This window comes from Phalacrocorax aristotelis, chromosome 17 (genome assembly GCF_949628215.1).
Source record: "Phalacrocorax aristotelis chromosome 17, bGulAri2.1, whole genome shotgun sequence".
Lineage (NCBI taxonomy): Eukaryota > Metazoa > Chordata > Aves > Suliformes > Phalacrocoracidae > Phalacrocorax > Phalacrocorax aristotelis.
In genome coordinates this window covers 10637301-10660999 of record NC_134292.1, presented here as the reverse complement: position 1 = coordinate 10660999, position 23699 = coordinate 10637301, and the positions used below count along the sequence as shown (strand labels likewise).

At 38.1% G+C, this 23699-nt stretch overlaps 2 protein-coding genes across 13 annotated transcripts in view; one reads left to right on the top strand and one right to left on the bottom strand.

Moving 5' to 3' along the window:
- The window catches only part of CNTRL (centriolin), a 38872-nt gene extending 24313 nt beyond the window's left edge, over positions 1-14559 (bottom strand). For 8 of the 11 annotated variants that reach the window (XM_075111858.1, XM_075111856.1, XM_075111859.1 and 5 more), the window contains exons 1-12: positions 14334-14559; positions 12613-12868; positions 12045-12178; positions 11379-11509; positions 9788-9929; positions 8762-8948; positions 8473-8666; positions 6570-6689; positions 5471-5696; positions 4889-4998; positions 3563-3757; positions 894-1047 (exon numbers count right to left, since the gene is read on the bottom strand). In XM_075111858.1, coding sequence (XP_074967959.1) covers positions 894-1047; positions 3563-3757; positions 4889-4998; positions 5471-5696; positions 6570-6689; positions 8473-8666; positions 8762-8948; positions 9788-9929; positions 11379-11509; positions 12045-12178; positions 12613-12835 — 1816 coding nt within the window. In that variant the 5' untranslated portion in view covers positions 12836-12868; positions 14334-14559. Of the gene's footprint in view, positions 1-893; positions 1048-2039; positions 2379-3562; positions 3758-4888; positions 4999-5470; positions 5697-6569; positions 6690-8472; positions 8667-8761; positions 8949-9787; positions 9930-11378; positions 11510-12044; positions 12179-12612; positions 12869-14333 lie in introns of those variants that run through there. The other 3 variants (XM_075111867.1, XM_075111865.1, XM_075111866.1) reach the window with 3 other exon arrangements.
- Positions 14560-16262: 1703 nt separating this feature from the next.
- Positions 16263-23699, top strand: part of C5 (complement C5) — a 29381-nt gene continuing 21944 nt past the window's right edge. For both annotated transcript variants that reach the window (XR_012663455.1, XM_075111868.1), the window contains exons 1-8: positions 16263-16548; positions 17587-17779; positions 18724-18886; positions 19477-19547; positions 20162-20253; positions 22305-22387; positions 22877-22967; positions 23275-23380. Coding sequence is in view for 1 of the 2 variants with exons in the window: in XM_075111868.1 (XP_074967969.1) it covers positions 16475-16548; positions 17587-17779; positions 18724-18886; positions 19477-19547; positions 20162-20253; positions 22305-22387; positions 22877-22967; positions 23275-23380 (873 nt within the window). In the remaining variant the exon portion in view is untranslated. The remainder of the gene's footprint in view (positions 16549-17586; positions 17780-18723; positions 18887-19476; positions 19548-20161; positions 20254-22304; positions 22388-22876; positions 22968-23274; positions 23381-23699) is intronic.

Genomic DNA, 23699 nt, shown 5'->3' with positions numbered 1-23699 from the left:
ATAGGCTAGGAGTTCCCATATTACCACATTATTCTGACCACTGGAAGGGTTAAAGAAAATATTCAGTTCTTTGTGCGTTCCCACCCCCCACCTAAAATGGAATTTACTACCTTTATACCTAATCAATTTTGTTTCCATTTTTGTTCTTTTCTGGGATATTTACTTCTACATAGACTAGTTTTATAGTAAACGTACACGTAATTTTAGTTCATTGACTTAATAAAGTCAGTTTCAAAACTCAGAGGATCAAATTGATGCACAGACTGTAAAAGACACTTCTATAGAGACTACAATCATATGAGTGAACCTCAGTCAGCTCGAGTACTAGCTACATAACAGCTTTTAATATTCTAGATTATTATCTGAACTAGAAATGAATAGCCAACTTCATAAAGGTATTGAATTATCAGTACTTCAACTCATACAATTAAAAGTAGAGTAATCCTTTATTCTGCCATAACAACAAAATTGCAGATCACAAGGTTATGTTAAGTAAACAATGAACCACTCTGCTCAGACTTGATCAAGGGCCTTCCTGCCTTGGTGCTTTGATCCTGAACCCCAGTGCAATAAATCAGTCACTTAATCAAAGCAGTTGTTTGCTTCCTCCTCACCTCAAGGGAAAAAAAAAAAAGGGGGGGGGGGGGGGGGGGAGGGAAATCTGGCAGACTACCCTCCCCCAACCATGTACAAGTGAGGTGACTAAATTTAAAAAAAAAAAAAAAAAAAAAGTACATGAAGTCCCCTTTTAGACCAGTTAAGATTAGTTTTCAACCTCTTCCTATATATTCTGTATTTAATTTAAGCAGAGATGAACAAAAATGAATCCTCAATTCAACTGTCATGTTATCCTAGATACAAGAAATACTGTAAGACAAAAAGAAAAAACTTACCATCAGTGAGCTGTTGCTCCAAGTCCTTGATCTCCTCAGTCTCCTTAACAATCCTAGAGAGCATCTCATCCAGGCGACCCTCGAGCTGTTTGTAATGCTTGTTCATCACATCAAACTGCTGCTCTTTACTTGCTTTTTGAGCTTTCATGTGAGCCTGTAAATGAACAGTTGGAAAGGTAAAGCCGGAAAACACCAATACAGATTAAAAAAAGTTAAATCAATATTTTAGCTCGGTTTTGCAGTGTCTCACTACCAGCAGTAAAAGTCACAAGTGCAGCATATGTTGGGATTCTTGGTTGTTTAGGGGTTGGTGTTTTGTTTTTTTTTTTTTAATTGGGTTGGGTTTTTTAATATATATATTTTTTTTTCTTCACTATTGCCCCACAAAGAATCCCAGGTAGGCAAGCAATCTGTGTGACTAACAGCGTTGTCAGTCGTCTCCCCCTTGCCCAGGCATGATGAATAAGGCCTGCATTTATAAATTATTACTCATGGCTCTACCTTTCTGCCTGCCTTTACTTTTTGTTATACCATTTCCTCTTTCAGTCAAGAACAAACATGATTTCCTCCAAAAGCATTAATCCTGCACTGCCTTCACAGCAGATGATGCTTTGGAACATGTCAGGTCACCGCCCGAAGGAAAATACTCTGAACAACCAGAAAGTCAGGCCAACTTTATAGCTAAGATTTACTTAAAGCAGATTTTAAAAAAAAGATTTCTGGGAAATACACAGTACCTGCAGCTCACATGGACTTTGGACAGGACTGCATGCATTTTGTATGAATTTAGATTATTGTTTCAGCTGTATGCAAAACTGGGTTATCAACACACTACAGTGCTGTTTCTCACTGGTATGAAATTCCTCACAAACAACTCAAATGCGAGAAAACTTAGAAAAACACAGAATCCTACTGTCATGATAAACAGCACCTTTCTCTTACTACTCAAAAAAAAATCGAGCTAGCAGGAGAAATTTTAAAATACAAGTTCTTAGAAAAATCACTTATAAAGTTGCTTCTATAACAAGAGTAATGGGTAAAACCACAGCTTTCTGGATTTTAAACGGATTACACCGGAAGTTATTTTTAACATTCACATTAGTACAATTCAACTTGTCACCTTGATAAAGACAAACTACCACTCGCCTTTCAAAAGCGAAATTTCAACAAGTAAAACCCCAGCCGAGGCGCCGCTGCTGAGTCATTTCGCCGCAGCTGCTGAATGTCACCAGAGCGCCGTTTGAAAAAAAACCCCACACTTACAGCTTTGCCTTTGTCTTTTCTTCCTTCCGCACCATTTACAAAACGCCCCACCCCTGACCCAGAACTCATTTGACTTAAGAGCCGGTATCTTCGGCACCGCAAGCAGTTAAGCGGAGTCTCCCACCTCCTCCGGGCGCTGCTGCTGCTGCCTGCCCGGAGCCCCGGGGGAGCGCGGGGCCGAGCTCCGCACCGCGCCCCGCACCGCGCCCCGCGCCGCCCCGCTCCGCGCCCCGCGCCGCCCCTGCAAGGGGCCCGGCGCTTCCTGCTGGGCTCCGGCCTGAAAGGCACGCTGCCCTTCTGCCGCTAACTGCCGATCGGGGGAAAAGAAATTTAAAAAAAAATATTATAATAACCCGCATTTTTCAAAAGCGCTTGCAGGCCTCGGCTGGAAACAGGAACCGAGCAGAAACAGCCTTCCTTTGCGTACTGAAAAGCATCCAGCCGGCCTGAAAAGCTCTCGTTTAAAAAGCTACATGGTTTTTTAAAAACACTATTTAAAAAAAGTACTTCCATTTCATTTTAATTTAACGTTTCTAGAAACGCTTGCTGTACCTGAACACAGTTAAGAACTCAGAAAACAAAAGTCCTGCTTCCCTGGAGATTAAAACCCAGAGACTATCAAGCTAGAGCTCTTCTTGGGGCACCCACCTTTGCCCCAACCCGGTACCACGCACCTCCCAGCCCCTGAATCCATCAGTAACGACAGGACTGTAGGAGACAGCAGAGAAAGGGCACTAGTCCCCACCAAAAAGGCAAGATAAATCTTTTCAGAATGTCAACTATTTATTGAAAATTGGTTCTAGTTGCAGGATGCTGGTCTACAGTGTAAAACCAAAGCTGCTGCTGCCTTCAGCTGTCTGCAGTTCAGGGGCTGGCATATTAATATCAGCTCCGGCCAGGTCAGCTGCATCTGCTACTCCAGGCAGTTTTTCTAGGCCAACCTCTTGCAAATGGACTTTTGTGCCAATGCAAGAGCTCTCTGACAAAGCGGGACTCCAGCTATAGGCCTGTAGCAGTTACACAGACCTTTAAAAAAATCTTTAAGGCCAGAGTCTACAAAAAGATGCATTAAGGATTTCTTAAACAGAAAGTGTCCCCAGGGCTCTGCACAGCATGTTTTCACAAAGCATAAAGATATAGTTCTTACCATGCTGTACAGCAACTGCACGGAAAATGAGTTGCCCAAGCCTTTTACCGAAGTTGTTTTTTTGTTTGGTTTGTTTTAACCTGTGAGGAGTTGTATGTTTATGTTTTTCAAATGATAACAGCTAAAGAAATTGATAAATAGCAAAAGAACATGTAGTTCATGAAATAGGCACAACTGTAATCTGTTAGGGTAGCCTTTCCTACCTTTCTCGGTATGTGAATACATGCTGTACATCACTTAAGATTTCAGTTTGACTTACATGTCTTGGATCTTCAGGATCTACAGAAGCAACAGAACTCTGCAAGTCTTCAAGCTCTTTCTGTTTTGTCCCTATTTCTCTTTTCTGTTTCTCCATTTGTTTTTCCAGTTCTAAAGCTCCCCTGTGGAGCCGATGCAGGATTTCTATCTTTTCGCTCAATTGCTGCTCAAGGCCTTCCTTGTTGGCTTGTGATATCTGGAGACAGCATTAGGAGGTTGGGTAAAATAGCTGAATTGGAAACACATGGCTGAGCAAGAACATTTTTAAAAGTTAAAACTGATAAAAATGAACTAGGACTCTGAGTTATTTTGTTAGCAGACAGATAACAAACACAGGCTTTTCTCAGAAAGAGAAAATAAAGACAGTTTGCTTATGGTAACTAGCGATTTCATAATGTTAGTCTACCATACCAGGAAACTCCAGAACCCTCATTTTGCCATCACCCTAAAGCACTTGGTTTTCAAACAAGACTTCAAAAGTCTCATGTGTAATTCTTTCTTGCAGTCTTAAGAAGGCTATCTGGAATGGTTTTTTTTCCTCTCCCACAGTTATGGCTTCTGAAGTTAAAATACAGAAGATCCTGGTCATTGATTTTAAGGGAAGTTTGAAGACTAAAAATAGCAATAATTTATGACAGTTGTTGAAGAAATGGAAGATACAATTTAAGTTTAATGCTGATACATGTTTTAAAATTAATTCTTGCTGCCAATTATATGTTGCTTATTACTGGCTGCACAACTAAACCTACACAGTTACAGTCCTTCCTGAAAGGCCTTTTCTGATAAATCAGAATATATTCAAGTCCATACGATTATACCAAGAGGTTCAGGTAAACCTTCCTTTCTCAGGAACGTCATGTCACCAGCACTGCTTACCACGTTGTGCCATTACTCTGTTACTTTCTGCTCTGCCCACTAAACCTTTAAGGAGCTATAAGGTTATCGTTATTGGACCCGAGACGACACATTCAAATTCAAAGCCAAGCTTCTCCTGCCGCGTAGTGCAGTGACCCCTAAGTGTCCGCTTACTGCGGTACCCAAACCTGTATTTATGTTCTTCCAAAGCGTTCTGGGGAAAGTTAACAACCGCCATCAGCATCACATGGAACATGATTAAATAAGCTGTCAAGAGTTGTCGTGCAATTAACTGCATCTATAAACAAGCTATCTAAAACCTGTAAGATTCTTCTGATGCACGACAAATGGATTTACGTGTGTACAATGGGCCCTTTAAAAAAAGAACGGGGAGAAAACCAGCTGTATTTTCTACATCAACACTGCTTCAAGCGCTTTCCCGGGCTATTCATGTAGCAACTTCTTTGCATACCTTTTTCTGAGCCAGAGCATCCTCCAGTTGTTGCAGTTCCCCCGTTACTTTCAAAACCTGTTGCTCTGCATTTCCCACTGCATTTTGCAGTTCTTCTAATCTTCTTTGTGCTGCAGACAAAAAAAAAACCAACAACCAAATAAAACCCATTGTACAAAATACATTATAATATTCTGTATAACACTGATATATGTGTTTTCTGTCAACGTGTTAACTGGAATGCATTTTCTTAAAACAGTGGTAGTCAAAGCTAATACAATCTGGTTTCTCAAAAAGTATGTCTGAAGTTTTTTGAATGAGTTTTATATAATTAAATTAATGCATCAAATATGAAACCTCCCTAGCATTCTCTTTTCAATAATTCTCTTTCACCCTGAGTTATCTTAAAATAATAGCAAGAAGAAATTGTGACAGTTTTGACCCAAAATGCATCAAGTACGGTGTTTAGAAATTACAGTACTTACAGCCTTTGACACACTATTGCAATTTTTATGTCAAATATGTGTCAAGCATTTAATCAGTGGAATAAACCACACTGATATACACATTTTAATTTTTATTTGATAAAAATTAAGTTTTTACCTGAATGAATCTTTTTTTCTTTACCCTCTAGCAGTTCATCCAGAGTTTGGAGCTGCAATTTCAGCTGGGGTTTCCTATAAAAGTCGCCTTCATCTAGCTGCATTTTTCCAATCTCCATCTGCTGAGCTTTGTTAGCAATGTAGCCTTCTCTTATAAACATATTTCTTTTATATCTGGCCTTACCAATGTACGGGCTTTCACCAGGTATGTTATCAAGTTCAACATCCTGAAACGTATGAAGCAGTATGTCTTTAGACCTATCTCAGAAGTATGGTTGCAGTCAACTCATAATATACATTTAACTCTCTTAAGCATATAAAGAAAAAACAGTTTGAAATTAGAATCATTAGAAGAAAACAGACTACACCTGACTTGCTTCGCCTTGAACATTCTTGTTATTTTATAATGGAATTGAAAACAAACAAACCCAATAGGGGAATGACCAGTTTGTTGCAAATGGGTAACGCAAGTGGATATTTAACTGGAGGAATTTTTCTTAATATTTTAGTCTTAATAGTAATATAGATTCTACTTAGTCCATTACATTGTTACACTTAAACTTCACTCAAACATCTCTTAAAAAAATCAATTGTAGTTAATGATTACTGATCTTTACATTTCTCACGCAAACTCCTGTCATTCAGGCATCTCTCGTTTTTTTCTGCAAGTATGACAGAGGTTAGCACTACTAGGAGAAGAAAACAACAGAAAAAGGATAGAAATTCTAATACCATCTAACTCAAGAACATTCTGGCTTGTGGAATTTCCCCAAGTGGAAGGGCCTCCAAAATTAAGCGAGAAGAAAGGACTATCATTTATTTGGTTAATATTAAGAATTAAATGTTTGTTTGCTCACTCTACTTAGTTAAACATATGCCTACAGGTATGTACACTAATATTCAACACATTCACTCAGATTCAGCTTAGTTCAAATCTTGTTACTTATGACTTCAACATGAAATTTTTATATTCCATAACTAATAACTCTTAATAAAGCAGTATCTATTAGAATTATAGATAAACTATTGAGTTTTCTCTCTTCCAAGTTGAAAAGCAAGAGAAACAGCAATTAATAGATCCATTATTTTAAAATTATTACCTCTGACGGAAAATAATTTAACGGCTCAAATTTTGCATCAATCTTATAAAATGCCAGTTCCTGCTCCAATTCATACTGCTTCTGGCAGGCTCGGGTTAGCTCCATTGTCTTCTGCTTTAACTAATAAACCAGCAAACAAGGTAAGCTGCGTTCGTTCAAGTGTCATCATCATCACATACATTTCAATTCAGCAGAACAGGGCGACGACATTAACTTTGAAACAAAGCTCACATCAGAAGTTAAAGATGGTGTATTTTGGATCGAGACTATCACAAAGTGCAACTTTATTACAAGATACAGCATGACGACTAAGGGTAGACAAGAACCTTACAATTAACACAACACAAATGATCACATGAAAGGCCTTTTCAGATAAGACGCAACAAAGGTTTGAAAATAGATTTGTCACTAACTTAAGAAAAAAAAATAATTTGGGTACAACCTTTTAGCAAAGTCTGCACCAACTAATAAATGTATTTACTGCTACTAATGAGCAGTGAGAGTTATTAATATTCATTGTCTGTAAAATAAACAAAGTACCTCAATTGTTGAGTGTACAGAGCCTATGCATTTCATTTTAGCTTACCCTTGTGCTAGTTAGGTTTTGAGAGGGTTTTTAAAATAAAGGTCCATCATGTGATTTCTTTTTAAATCAACTTTTCATGCTGAATACCTGAGGGAGAACATGCAGCAAAACTCCAATAGACAGTGGAAAGCAGGACTAATGGAGGAAAAGAAACACGACAAACTGGCATGAAGGAAAGGCTTACAGAAAGATTTTAAAAACATATATAGTCATGCAAAAATTAACTGTGCTTCAGAGAAAGGAAAAAAGAAATCATAATTAAGAAAACTGTATCCAAAACCACAGTGAATATAAAGTCTCACTGGAACACTTTATACAAATGTTTCCACTTCAGTAAACGTGCAAATGAATCCTAGAAATAAAAATAACCATGCAACCCAGGAGCACAGCAGGGCTACCTTTAGTGAGGAATAAAGGCTCTGCGGAAAGGGAACTGTGACAAACCAATACACCAGCTAAAGGAAGAAAGAAGCAAGCAAAGTCTGTCATCCAAAGGATAAGAGTGGGTTAAGCTGCAAAATATATGCTGCTAAATCTCACTATACTGAAAACTACATTTCAGAAATAGGCTGCTGGTTAATGTGTGTGTTCACAGAAGAAACAGCTATAGAAATATTAGCTATAGAGATTCTGAGGGATAAAATTTTAGGGGACAAGTCTAACAAGTAAAATAAAACCGATATATGAAGTTCCCATCAGGTCATTCACAGCCGAGCACTCTCAAGTCAGTAGGACTTTTTCCAGGACCACCACACAAATCTTGCATTTTACAGCTAACAATGAGACACACTTGTCAAGCATTAAGATTTTAGGATGGTGTGAATAAGGTACAAGTAAACTAACGGACATTACCCAAAATAATAACCAAGGGGTATTACTGGCATACAACTTGTACGTACACCTTGTTTTTGTAAAAGCATTTAATCTTTTCCCTTATTGCAGCAGCACTTTAGAGCCCAGACAAGGCAGGAGATTCAGTACATCGGCAATTTAGCAGCGAGGGGATACTTAACCTTTCATCAACTGACAAAATTTTAAACAAACAAAAAAATTACTAGAGACAAATAAGTTACTATAAACCATAAATTGTGAGAGTGATACTGATTGCTGGTTCAAAATACTTACTTTCTTCCACAGAAAGAATACCGAAGAACTACTGGTCAAGGAATAATCAATCTCTAAAAAGTTAAAGTGCCTAAGTTTTTTTCTCTTTATTTTAAACATAAATCTCCAGCTATTTGACCTCTCACATTGACAACTCTGTTTCTGACAACAAAACTATTCCAAATGTTTATTTAGTGCAAGTGATTATCTTACCAATTCATTTTTGGTGTCCAGGTCCCTTTGCAGGTCCTCATAGCTTTGTTTCTGTCGCAAAGTCTTTTCTTTTAATGATTTGTTGACCTCATCTTGACGGTGAAGTTGCTCAAGCACTTTGGACTGGTGAAGTTTAAGGTTCTCCATCTCCTTCACTGTGTTTTCCAACTCTCTCTCCAATTTTTCTATCTCTTCTGAAAAGCAAAACAGAAAATTCAAATATAAAAATCTTTTCCTTCCAAACTTAAATTTGGTGTCATTCACTTTAGTTCTAACACATTACTGTTACCTAAATTGAACCTCTCTAGAGCTTCCTGCCTGTCATGATTTGTCACTGGCCATCCATCCAAGTTTTCCAGTGCTCGCAAGTGGAATATGGTGTACAAGCGGTAGTGAGGCAGACTTACAACTGGATTATCAGCAAGGAATAGATAAGTCAGATCTTGTAGAGGCTTTAGTTTAGCTATATCATGGAGCTAAATCAAAGACAAAGGGAGAAATGATTAGACATCCTTCCAGGAACAATTAAGCCCTCATCACTGAATTTCTGATTGTACAGAATGTTTTATGTTAGGTCCATCTCAAAGGATAATGTTTATGCTAATGTGGAACCTCTAAAGACCTACCAAAATACACAGTACTATGACTAAAGTAACTTCCTACAATCCAATTGTTTCTTCTATGAAAAAATACCCCTGCAAAGAGGGCAAATTTCATCAAGCTCGGGCTCAGAAATTTCAAGGTAACAAGGCCTGTGAATATATATAACCTTCCGTTCCCCCAGACTTATTCATAAGGGAGCTTTTATCATGAGGAGCACTCAAACAAAGCTGGGTCATCTCTCCTCCTAAGTAGCGTGACTCCTTCAGGAATTGTATTAGTGACTTCATTTCATAGACACCCTTTTGTAGCCACAGAAAAAAGAAATTAACCTGGACCACGGAAGTAAATCTAGTAATGTCCTACATGCAAAATATAAGCAAATAGATTATTTACAGGTCTCCAAAACTATACTATTAACTTATCATAAGGGACACCACCAATAACACGCCAAGAGCCTTCACCTTCTCACCAAGTTTTTCTTAACTTTCCAAAAACTTACGATTTCCTGAACAATGCAATCTAAGTTTCTGTTCTGAATACCTGGCATGGAGTGTTTTTCTGATAAACAACTTTCTTAGGCTCACAATGGCTGTACTTCACAACAGACTTTGTGAACAAGCAGTTATTCAGGGTAAGTCAATCAATGTAAATGTACCGGTCCACTTCATTAAAAGATTCTGAATGATTATTGTTCCTAACTGTAATCACTTACTGATGATACTTTATTCTGTTTCAAATTAAGGATGCGCAGGGATCTGAGTTTCTTCCCCACCCACACAGGAATATGCTCAATCTCGTTCCCTGAGAGGTTCAGCTTTTGTAGATTCTGCATATGTTCTATACCTTCAATTTTACTGAAAATAAGAAGAAAAACATAACTTATCATGAAGCATAGCAAATTTACAGTGTAACTGAGGCATTATGGATAGACCACAGCAAAATCTGTCTCAAATAATTATCATCCAAGAAATAAGCAAAACCAGTGGCTTACTGCCATGGACTCCCAATTCTAATTAAATTACACCACCTTACTTCCAAATACTACATGAAGACAAAACAAAAATCATAGCAAGACTTTGTTGCTCACTGTGGCAAAACCTTTACTTTTAAATCTCTTAATTTTAATAGTAAAATTATTTTAATGTGTGGTCATTCCTTTTTAATACAGAAATTTTCTTTGTTTTCTCCTGACGATGTTATGGGACACAGATGAACCAAATAAAGGTGGGGTTTTGTTGGTTTGGGTTTTTTTTTACAAAACCATAGAATCTTTTAGGTTGGAGGAGACCCTTAAGATCTTTGAGTCCAATCGTTAACTCAGCACAACCAAGTCCACCACTAAACCATGTCCATAAGTGCCATGTCTGCATACGTGTTTCCATACAAAGGAAGGATCAGCTGTAAAGTGATAGTGTGCAGAACTGCATTTTTTAGTGTTTTCATTAAAACAGTATATAGCTAATGAGGAAAACATACTAGCTTTTAGTTTACTTGGGCATTCATCTAAAGATATGAGCATTACAAAAAAGTACATTAGCATCCGCTTTTGTGACTGTACTATTTTTTGAGTAGGAACCAACTGTATATAACTAAAGTCCAAAAAGATACAGCAGTAGCTAAAAGCTACTCTGACCTTTTTAATTCCTGTTGAGAGAGGAAGTTGGGCGAATGCAATGTGTAGAAACGCTAGTGTCTTGCTTACTTCCTATTGTTAACTTCTCTACTGAAATCTCAGATTCTCTGCTGCAAACTCAGTCTCACGTAAAGATCAGAATTCACTAACAGAAAAATTAAAGGCAACAAAGAATTTTGCTATTGCCTGAGCCATTACCCTTCAACATTTTTATGCCACTCAGAAGAGGTACTACTGTCAAAACAGTGAAAGTGAAAAAGCCATTTAGTGAGTTTACAGCCTGCCCGATTCTTCTCCTAAAAGCAAAGTCCTTGTATTTACGTATAATAATATGCAGTAAGAGTTTAATTAATTTTTTAATGCATTTAATTGGGTTATTGTACATTCTTTATTATAGTATCTGGAAACTTGCATTTCTGGCTTGGCTTCCTAGGAAAACAAGTTTAGCTGCAGCCATGGTATGCTAACAGCATCTCCTAGAACTACTTATCCTTCTAATACCTAAGATGATCTTTTTAAGAAGATCTCACCAAAGCCTGTTAGCCTTGATGTACAAGTGATGGGAAATTCACCTTAACTGTTCACACCTGTGAGAGAACTCACTTAAACCACAAAAGAATGTCAGCTTTATTTGTCTGGGCTTACCAAAGCCATCAGTGTTTCTGCTTACCTGATTTTATTGCAAGACAAATTGAGTTCACGCAACTTCATCAGTTTATCCAACTTCTCAATCTTCTCTATTTGGTTGTTACTCAGATTTAGTGTCTCTAGTTTAAAGCACTTTTCCAAGTTTTCTATGTACTATAGAACAGAAAATTAATCCATTAGCACTGCAGCTTTAATAATTTGCTTAGTTGTTTTTTAATGAGAAAGATTTCTATTCTTAACAACCACCTATTCATTGAAAAATACAAAGCATTCTAACACTTTATTAATCATAGTTTCACTGTTGAATTCTAAAACCCTGCTTTAGGTACACTCTTCTATACTATTGGAAGAGGAAAACTAGATTCTAAATTTACACTGGACCTGTCTCATCTACATAAAGGGAAATTGCCATTAAAAACACTCTGACAACAAACAAACAAAACCCACACAATCCAAAAGCTAAAAAGTAGACAAAGCGATGGAGTTCTAAACTTTGTTCTCACTGATCCAAAAGTTTTTCTTTTGCACAAGTCTCCACTCAGTTTTTTTTTAAACAGCAGCTGATCATAGAAATAGGCTAACATAATTAGAATATAGCTGCTTACATCCACTTAAAGTCAGACCTTTAGTAAAAAATAAAACAAAATTTTTAACTTCGTTTAGTTACCAGTTATTTTCGATAACTTACCTTAAATTTCTTGTCCCCATCCTTTGGGGAAGAAAGATTCAGTGAGCTTATACATGCCAAGTTTTCCTGTTTTGACAGACCTTTTATAAGGGGTTCAGTAATGTATCTAACTCCTGGACTAACACCATTTTCACCTGAAATTAAACAGAGAAACTAGTTTCAGTAGTGAAAGAACTGGTAATTTTTTTATCAGTCTTTTACTTCACACTGAATACTGGGAAAACATTGAAAGTCATTCCTCCCTACAAGGGATGAGAAGAAACAGCACACCAGAAACATTTACAGGAAATGACATGTTAAGAGTAAGCGGGTATAACCTTTTGAAAAAGGCACAATATGCATATCTCTTTGCCAGTCTTCCCCCGGCACATAATGTAAGGAGTAAGAATCTCATTATTCTATACAGCTTTCATTACTATCATTTCCACATTTGAGTACCAAAAGATGAAAGCAAGTTTTCCACGGTTCTTTCCAACAGATCATACATCTTCAGTCATACGGTTCACAGAACATTGGGTTTTTTATGCTTTTAATATGTACTTTTAACCAGCAGTTATTTATACAATACCTTTATGGAACTTGTATTTAAAAGCAGCTTCTATGTTTTCTGCCGTAATATCAAGCTGTTGGTGCCTCCCCTCTGTGCTTTTGCAAGGAGATGGAGATGTTTGTCGGCTAAGAGGAGATGGCGATCTGGTACTTGAACTGACAGGAGACATTGGACTAGGTGTCCGAGAAGCTGACATCTGTGTTTTTCTACATAATGCTTTTCTTACCGAGCCCTTCTTCATTGCCAGAAATACAATATATCATATGACCAATATCTGGAAGAACAGAAATAAACATCAGTCCGCACATAAGCATAAATCTCAAGGGTTTGCATGACAACAAAATTCTCTTTTCAGCAAAAGAAAATACTTCCAGCAATATGATGCCAAAAAAAACCCACATCTAACCCAATTCTCCAATGGGTGACAGCTTCCAGTTTTCATAGGCTAACACATATTTGGAGGAATAGTATAACTGTTCACTTACACCATTCTACAGCACAACACCAGGAACTAGCTGAGCTGCTTTCTGTTTTGCAATTCATCTTGGTAACTGTCCTGCATTTTACAGCTTACACGAAGTCTGTCAGGTCTGGAAGTCCTCTCACTCAGCCTCACATAGTTGGCAGAGGCCAGGAAAAGAGGACTAGCACCCCAATTATTTTTACAAAAGCTAGAAATCACCTGCTTTGCAGCTAGAAGACCAAATACAAGCCAAAAAAAAAAAAAAAAAAAGGCAGCAGAGGAAAAACAAAAATCAGTCTAGCACTGGCATTCCTTCAGCGTTCCCCTTTCTGCAAATAAGTTATTCCATGACTGCCTGGGAAATTCCAGAGAAAATGAACAGAAACTTGCCCCAGTGATGAATATATTTTCCTAAGGGTAAGTGTAGAGGCAGCGCTGTAAGCATTCTGTGCGTGAAAGCCCTTGTAGCAACCATCTTCAAGGGATGGGTTTTTACTAAAACCTAGACCCAGTAAACAAAAAGCACATTTTAAAATATTCTTTAAGATAGAAACATATGTTTTTAAGGGAACTTTGAGCTATATGAGTGATTACACTGTGGCTTAAATTAAGAGAATTTTCTTCATTAAAATGGATTAAAGAAAGAACGAACTCTCCTTCAATAATTGGAGGCACAGCTCATTCGGGGCAGGAAACTGAGACTGGAAGGGGCAAGAGAGGGGGAAAAGATGTTGGTGAGGTAGTAAAAAGCTCTTTGGGAAGTTTCTTCATGTTTTAAGGAGAGCAATTAGACATTTTAATGCGGTTTCTCGAGAACAGATTGCGCTTTTGCAAAGAAAGCCACGCCAGAACTCAAACGTCGGAGCGGGGGAAGGGGGAGCGCTGGGCTGACCTGGCCGCGGGGGTGTGCCCTGGGATAGCCCGCGCCCAGGCGGGGAGCAGACGGGCCCCGGTGCTGCAGGCTCCCTCCTCCCCTCCCCGCCTCACGGCTCCGCACCCGCCACGGCCGCTCCGCCCGCGGGCGCCACAGCTGAGCGCCGGGCCTCTCCCCGTGCCCCCGCCGCGGCCGGCCCGCACCTGACGGGATGGCGGCCGCCCAGCCTGGCGCGGTGCTGCCGGCTGAGCACCGGGCAGCGCTCCCCTCCGCGGGGCCGGGCTACGGGACCGCGCCGCACCCCCAACCCGCGGTGAGGCGGCCGGGGAGCGGCGATGTTCGCTGAAGGGTGATCCCTGTGCCCGCCGAGGGCGGTTCCCCTCAGGCCTCCGCTTTGATTACCTGCGTTGACATGGTAACGCCGTTTCACCACTTCCCGCTCGCCGGCGGGGCGTTAACGGGCAGGGCGGCCTCCGTACGACCCCGAGAGAAGGCACCGGCTCTCAACGCGCCTCCCGCGCGCCTCCGTTCCTCCGGCAACCGTTCGTCGTCTCCACCGGCCGCCAGGCCCGAGCTGCTGCGGCTCCTTTAAGACGCCATTTTGTCTGGTTGTAGGTCGGCGGCGGGCGGACGGGCGCGGGGAAGGGGCGGGGCAGGCCCTCGCGAAGCCTCGCCCCCGGCCCAGGCCGTTTTCCCGCCGGTGATGGGTTCTTCGGCGCGTGCGCTGTTGTGTCTTCCCGCCACTGGCGTTTTGCTTCAGCGTCCAGCAGCTGTGAAAGGGTGGATTCTGAGGGGTTTTGTTCTAATTAAAGCCCAAGTCACTGCGTAAATAACAAAGCTTGCTCTGGTGGTAGTTGTTGCATTTTTTGTTTGGGTTTTTTTTTTTGTTTGGTGGTTGGGGTTTTTTTCCATATGTGCTTTGTATATGTATGTGTCATATCACACATTATGTATCACAGATCAGTGTAAAATGGTATGTAGATGGGTTTTACTCTGGAACATTGTATGTAACATTTGAAATACATACTACCTTTGATCACAATAAACTCAATGTGATAGGGTGAGAGGAAATGGCCTCAAGTTGTGCCAGGGGAGGTTTAGATCGGATACTAGTAAAGCATTCTTTATCGAAAGGGTTGTCAGGCACTGGAACAGGCTGCCCAGGGAAGTGGTGGAGTCACCATCCCTGGAGGTACTTAAAGGATATGTAGATGTGGTGCTCAGGGGCATGGTTTATTGGTGGGCTTGGCAGTGCTGGGGTAATGGTTGGACTCAATGATCTTAAGGGTCTGTTCCAACTTAAACGATTCTATGATTCAATGTATAAGGCCTAAATTGCCACCATTTTCACAGAGGTGTTTAAATAAATCTCTTGTAATGGTTTTGGGCCATGTTAGTTTGGAGTCTACACAACTAGGTGTGAAATGCAGAGTAGAAAAATCAGTAGGCCATATCTGAAAAAGAACATAGGGAAGGGACATAATTAGATTTAAAAAACATTATTTCAGAATATTTTTAGACTTTTGAAGTGCTTTCCAGTGTTCTTTGCTGTTTGCTCCTTATTGTTTACATACCACATGGGTAAACTTACTGTATGAGTTATCATTATTTGGTGTTTACTAAGAGGTATTTGAGCCATTATTTTTAGTAGTATTAAGCATCTTATATTTTGTAAGATTTTATTCTATACATTGTTGCTTCCCTTGTAGTTTATTACATATGTTGAGAAGCCCAAGCTGGCCTTCTTGTAATTTAATTTTCTATTGATCGGGCATAGTTTTGTAAATGTCTTTCCCGTAAAGCTTGGCTACAGTATTTGTTTGAACTTGAGAAGTCTTGCACAACTTTAGTTTAACTTTTCATAAACCTATTTGCTGAGGTCCTACGCTTAGATATCAGGCATGCAAAGGTTTTGCCACCAATGTTTTTTCTGCAAATGCTGTTTAAAATAGTACATGTCATAGATATGTCATGCCCTAATATTTTCACATTGCAGTTTTATTTGTAGTGGAAGCACTCAGAAAGTCGACATAATCAGGAATGCAAATGACTACAAGAAATTTGCAAGTGAAGAGTTATTTCAAAACAAAAAAGATTGAGATTTCTGCTCTAAACATATCAGTGTGTTATGTTAGAGAATTCAGATGCTTTTTTTCTTCAGATGCAAATTTTAAAACTTTGATTTAAATAAAAATTATTTCCTGAAGGACAAACAAATCTAATTTTTTGTTTGTTGGGGAGGTTTTTGGTACCTCTGAAAGCAATTTTTTTTGTGGGTTTGTAGCTATCAAACAGAGGGAAAGTTAGGACTGACACAGGGTTGCTCTGGACATATTAAAAAAATGAAATCCTAAATTTAAAAATTCCTAAGTTCAGCTGTTCTGGCTTCCTTGGGAGGGGGCGGTAATGTTTTAGTAAAACATCATCTGCAATTAATAATTAACTATAAGTGAAATGTGTTAGTGGTATTTCTGTTCATCTTCAGCAGGAACCAAACAGTTCAATCCAGAATCATTAGCATCTATGGTTTGCTGTTTGTTGTCATGGACGCTATGAATATTTTAATATATTTTTTTGTCTTGATGTTTTCTGGAACGACTTTTGGCCAAACAAAAACGTAAGTAAAGCAAATATAGAATTTACTGGAAATGTTGCTTGATTGTTATCCGCTATTTTAGGTAAATAGATACAGAATTTAAGTAGAGCTAATACAAAAGGTACTATCCAAACGAATGTGTTTTCACAATCAAAATCCTCACTAGTGTATGTGGGACTAATGCTAGAAAAAGGACTGATGGTTCTGGAATTACTGCATTTGCTGCCAAAGAAAGAGGTAGAGTCATCTCCTTACATGCCACAAGATAGACATGCAAAGAAGTTAAGAAATAAAGCTGGTGCTCATTAGCTTTTCTATATTTCTTCTATTCTGAAGACAGACACTTTGCTACAGCTTTGATGAAAGCTGACTTAAATGTGTATATTACAATTGTACTTAGCGGTGCCTTTTTGATTCTTATACCTGTTAACAACGATGTGTAGAAAGGAGCCAGCCTAAGTGCTTTTGGCATTTCAGGGAAAGAAGATGCACATATATAAAATGGTTTGTTCAACAGCTCTTCATATGTATTTTAGATACATTTTGTGGTCAGGTACTAAAGCCTGGCTGGTGCTTTTGTGGAATGGTGCACGCTTCAGTTTATAAAGCACTGAAGAAATTAGAGTAATCCTGCAAAAATTTATTCACGTTGCCTTTACTGTAAGTTGCCCCACTTACTTCAGTAAGAACTTTACTGGTGGGAAAACTACACGAGTGCACTCTTTGGAAGATTAGTGTTTCAGGGTTTATTTTGGCAAAAGGGATTAAGTATTACCATGTAAATAGCTGGGTTTAGTAGACATGCTTTTGTGCAGCTGCAAAATCAAATCCATAAACGTTACTCTACCTAAGCTGTTACCCAGTAATGTTGCATTACAGTTCTCGTAAAAATCATTCTGACTGGGGCTCTACTGTTCTTAATGAGTGTCTTAGAATAATTCAGCCTGATTGTCTTGTTTGCTTTAACGGTGTGTACGTAAGTGAATTACAAACAGAATTAAGAAATCCGAAAGAGGTACAGTTCCATTACCCTTTTATTCTTTTATATTCTGTATACAGATATGTCCTTACAGCACCAAAGATCTTCCGAGCTGGGGCATCTGAGAAAGTTGTAGTTCAAGCTTTTGGTTATGAGAAGGAATTTCCAGTCGATATTGCCATAAGAAGCTTTCCAGATAAGCTTGCTGTTTATTCTTCTGGCCGTATTTCTTTAACTCCAGCCAACAAATTCCAAGATGCTGTAACTTTAACAGTAAGGAATTCAGACTTTTCTTGCAGTGGTTTTACTGTCACATTTAGTTATAAGTGCTAGAAAAGATTATGATATGTTTTCAGTTTTTTAAACTGGGAAGGGAAGCCTAGCACCCCCATTTCTCAGCTTGCCACATGTAGTTTATTTCATTTTAGTTTGTCTGAAATTGAAATTACATTGGATAAAATGAGCATAAAGGAGTGACACTAAAGTTAAACATACAGTCAAACTATTCCAGAAACATTATCGTAGTTGCATAACTTTAAAAAAATGAAAAGGGAGGAAAGGGAGAAGTTTTGAATGTGGACAAGATATGCCAACTGACTGTTCGGAGTGAGCCAAAATGGTAACTAAGCCAAGGTTCAAGACTTGGTCCTGTTTGTCAGTGACAAGCTCCAAAGGGGCCCAGATTTCACCATAAAGCTTTATTTTACTAATTTTCTTGAGGCAAAGAGTGCAGGAAGCTAAATAGATTTTTACTGAAAGCCCATGACCAAGAAAGTTTTACTTGGGGTGATGCCTCCCAGGAGATGCTTCTCACCCAGTTTTCAGCCGAAGTAGCTGTTTCACCAAACTACCGGCCGCAACAGCAGCCTTGGTGTGGCCAGGATTCATTGTGTGTATCAGTGGAAGTCTGACCGTTTGTACTCTCGTAACCTCATAACTGGTCGTTGCACTTTGCTGTTCTAGTGTTGGATATAAATAAAATATACAATTTCAAAATATCTGTTTGTAGCTTAATACTCCAGACTCATCTATGACGTAAGCAAGAACAAGCCCTTGTGGGTGTTGATGTTTTTATTTAATAATAATAATAATAATAATAATAATAAACAGGATAGTAATTGCTATTCAGATACTCTTCTCAACAAAAAATACTGTAGAAAAAAAAACTTGAAAAATATTTTAATATTCTTTAAAAATCTTTATTTTACCTCCCCCAGCTTCAACCAGCAGACTTACCAAGAACAGAGAATTCAGTCAACTATGTGTATTTGGAAGCTGTTTCTCCATATTTTACAAGATTTAAAAAAATTCCTGTTTCCTATGAGAATGGGTTTCTTTTTATTCATACAGACAAACCAGTTTATACTCCTGATCAGTCAGGTAAATAATGCTTATTTCTCTTGGCTGTTATTTAATTTTTAAAGTCTGTTGAGTTTGCCAGGGAATTAGGATTAAATGTCCTTCAAGCTCTTGGTCCGGTTGTATTGCCATTGGCTGCTACTTAATTTTTTAATCAACAAATAATATTTTTAACTACTTGATCATACTGTAGAAATTAATCACTTCTGCCAATATCCTCTCAGTCCCTGCCCTCTACGCTCTAAATGACTAATCTGTGGCACAAAGGGTTAAAGATTTTCCTGGGAATATGCTAAAAATATTTGTGAAAAATGGTGACTGAATCACTGGTTTCATGTAGATTGAGCTCTCTTCCTACAAAAGCGGTACGCTAGGATTGTGGCGGCAAAAAATTACCTTGCACTGTGATAATTCAACATGAATGGTGGTGCAGGGTCTCTTGTTGCTAGCATGAATAAATACTGTTTGGACACCATACTGACAAAAGGTCAAGAGCATTCTAGAAATACTGAAAACGTAAAAGATTAGTAGGGATAAAAAGTTGGGGTTTGGGGTGTTTTTAAGCCTCTATAATGGTATGACTTTGAGATTTACTGTAATAACTCTTACAGTGAAAGTCAGGGTTTACTCTCTGAATGAAGAACTGCAGCCAGCTCGGCGAGCAACTGTCCTAACATTTGTGGTAAGTTGTAACTGAATTTGATATTATTATTCTGTAGATCACAAAGACAATGTAGTTTGATGGTAAATCAGCATCAGAATCAGTATTTAATAAAACTGTTAGGCGTGTTTGCAGGTAGCCAGACATCTTTTAAAAAATCTAAAAATGACTTTGCACAGTTAGATAGAGGTTTTCAAGTCCTAGATCTGAAGTTTTTACAGAATGGAAAGAAAGAAAAAAATATTAATTACCTTTAATATCTGGGGAAAGGATTTTTGAGGAATTTTAGTAATATACAGTTTTCATACTGATATTTCATTTAAGATATAAAAATAATCAGTATCTACTATACTATATTTTTAGCCTTTAACAATGAAGTTGTTAGTCTAATAACTTTTTAGCAATTCTAAGCATTGTGTAGTAGCAGCTTTTAATTGTTGGAACCACAGTAAAATGTTTGATCAGAATTTCAGCCTGGGTTGTTTCTAGAACATTTCTATTTTCATGCTGTGAAATGAGCAAAACTCTTAGAAAAATATATTATGGCCAGGCTCCCACTGAAATTGCTGAATTAAGATTTTCCCTTTGATAAGAATGGTCTGTGACTGCTGGTTCTTTCCTATTGTAATTTCAAGGATCCTGAAGGAGTAAAAGTGGATATTATAGAAGAAGAAGATTTTACTGGAATAGTTTCTTTTCCTGACTTCAAGATTCCTCCTAATCCTAAGTAGATTTATTTAATACTTTTTGAGAATTATTAACATAATACTGCCTTTTCTTAAAGACTGTCACAGAGTCTTTTGCTTGATAGAGTGTGCATGACTTGAAACCTGGAGATTTCTAACACTTCACATAGTGTGTAACCATGGTGTAAATGAGGACCTTATGACCAAGTGTTCTCCTTTTCAGTTGACTTCCAAACTAGAATTTGTCTGATGAAGCCAAGTGGGAAGCTTACTCTGCATTTTCAAACAGATGGCGTATACTCACTGTGATGAGAGAGAGTGAGGAGGGGTAGTGAGTGAAAATACTGGTGATAAAACTGAAATAAAAGAACAGTTGGTGGTAGGTTTGTCACGCTCCGTTAAAAAGATTAATAAAAACTAAAGGTTTCTACTGCAGAGATAGAAGCAGTGTCAAAGATATATTGATTTCAAGTTGGGGAAACATTCGTATTTCATATATTCATTCAAATCACCAGCATTTTTCCAGTAACAGCAGCATACAAAGGAAATGTCTCTTCAGTTCTCCGCTTAGTCTTGAGAGGGTGCTGAAGATTCACTGAGTTGGCAGCAGGATGTTAGCAGGTGCTTGAAAAATTGATTTTTGACTGATTTACTTTTCATTAGGCAATTAGCAATAATTTCAGTCTGAGTAAAAGTTAATTTTGTATCCTTCTTTAAACTGAGTATCTGTTAACAGTAGATCTGCATAATTTTTATCACGGTGCTCTACAGCCGAAAGATTGTAGGAACTGATTTTCTATAAATTATTACGTTAAGTTGCAGCTGTGCCTCAGTGCTGTAGTCAGAGAGAGAAGGACCTTAACCGAAGTCTGTGTGAGTCCTTTGGAGCATTTTCTTGGCCCATACATCTTACAAATACATTTTTCAGTGTAGATACATGTACCTATTCTCAGTCATGATCTGATTGCTTGTACTAACTTCATTCTTCATTCAGAATGACCTTTCTGATAGATCCAATGGCTGTGAACCATTCGCTTTTGGCCATAGTACAAAGTTTTGTTAGTACAGGTTTGTTGGTTTGTTTGGCATCGTTGAAGGTGGTGACTTTTTTTTTTTTATTGAAGTACAAGATACTGCATGGAAGAACTACAACTTAGACTGTCTATGCAAGGAGTTAACTAACATTCTTAATTCTTTTTTATAGTATGTATTTGTCAAATAATTCATCCCTTGATCCAACTTGACCTTTAAATATTTCCTTATAACAAACTTATTTGCTTTTTTGGTGGAATTTCTGAATTCCTTATTACTGTGCTTTGTAACCTTATGAATGGGCTAAGTATATTGAGTTTGACTTTATTTACTGAGAGAGTTGATAATTGGTCATACCCTCCAGCCATGTTTCTATTAGGGAAAAGACTGCATTTTTCACTTACATTGAGGGAATTTAGCTACGGTACAAAACTGGGAAAGATGAATTGGATGTAGTATGTAAATTAAAGCAAACTGGATCAAATTTCTTTGAACGGTGAGATAGGAAGGTATATACCTTTAGATATGCTCTACACTTAGAAGTTCTGTGGGTTTAAGCAATTTGAAATGAAGCAAATGCCTTTTGAGTGTGTCTAGTTGCAAAGAAAAATCATCCAAATTACAGTAAATCAGGTCGGTGATGCACACTGACCTGCTGACTGCGTTGGAACAGGCTCATAGCCACAAACAGGCATTTGTCTGACCTCGGGGTGTTAGCTGGCAAGTGAAAGAAGGTATCAAATAATGTCTTAATGACCCTGGTTACCTCCGCAGTCTTCAAAATATGTCTCTGCTTGTAAATATAAAAGAAAAAATTCTGATGATAATCACAGTATGAATAATGGCATATTCTTTTCCAATTTATTTCAATGCTTTAAAATAAGTTTAAAATAATTATTAAAATATCAAAGCAGAATCTTCTCAAAGTAGGCATGTGCAAAAACTTGGTGCAGAATTTTTCTCACTAAATAAATCTTAACATAAAATATTGGTGTTAGTAATTTTTGTCTTTGGCACTAATTCTCATCTTAAAAAATGTTTGATTGTTGATACTTTGTAGGTATGGAATTTGGAAAATTGAAGCCAAGTATAAGAAGAATTTTGTAACCTCAGCTGTTGCCAAGTTTGAAGTGAAGGAATACGGTAAGGTGTGCCCGTACTGTGAACCTTCATTTTTATTTGTTTTGTCAGTGACGCTTACAGAGGCCAGCTATAGGACTCAGAGGAATAAAATGCAGAAATGCCTGAGGTGACGTTGGCCTGCTTATACATGGCAATGGCTTGCAGCGTAATGTCAGGTGGCAACATCAGTTCAAGCTAGTCATGTCGGTGTAAGAGTGTATTGATACAACTTGCCTCCAAATAGAGTTCTTTAGCATGCTGGGCCATCTTGGCGTAGTTGCACTGATGCAAAATGTGGAGCCAGGGCAACTGCAGATAACTTAGGGCGTTATAACTTGTGCTTCACTGTGGGCAAGATGACAGCAATATTGTGGGGCAATAATACTGTAATTCAAATCACTTGAAACCGACGTGGTTCTTTGATGGCTTTACAGAGGCATCTTTCCGAGTACCTGTGGCTTGCTGTATAAAACCACATCTAAGTGGCTTTCTTTTCTGCTCAATTTTCAGCAATGCCAAGTTTTTCCATCGTCATAGAGCCAGAAAGCAACTTTATTAGTTTTGATAAATTTGAGAGCTTCAGGATTGTTGTGAAAGCTAGGTAAGGAAATTTGGCTTTTTTTTTTTCCCTAAATATATATGTATCTCCTCGTCTTCTACCTGAGGAATGATTGTCCTGTGTCCAGAAGTTTCGTCTTACACTTCCTCAATCGTTTCTGTTCTCTAAGAGAACTAAGTGACCCTTTTTAAAATTCTAACAAAGCGATTATTTTTCAACAGAAGTATTTAAAGCTACACAGACATTTGTTTTCTATCTCTTGCCTAGGAAATTACTCTTCAAAAACAAATGCTTTGTTGCAGCCATTAAAGTAATCTTAAAAACATTTATATTGTTGTTTTGTTCACAGCTATTTTTATAATAAAAGGCTTGCAAGTGCTGATGTTTTTCTTCGTTTTGGAATAATTGAAGAAACTGGAAAAAGAATGATGCCTCAGGCAATGCATGTAACTAGGGTAAGAAGCAGCAGGCCTAGTTTGTGTAGATTTCATATGCTTAGTTCAGGACTGATCCAATTCCACTGAAGTTTTCCCATTAAATTTGATGAGAACGGGATCCAACTCCTAGTTTGCATCAACAGCTCTTCAGTGCCAACTTTTCCTATGTAATCCTATCATTGGGGTCATAGAAATGCACTTCAAAATGAAACTCAGAGGCAGCATCTGAGACAATGTAATTTCAATCTGGTTCAGTTACTCACTTGAGAAAACTGTGCAGTTGAAATCTATGAAATAACTTTTCTGCTATCTATTACAGAATAAACGAAAGAAATCA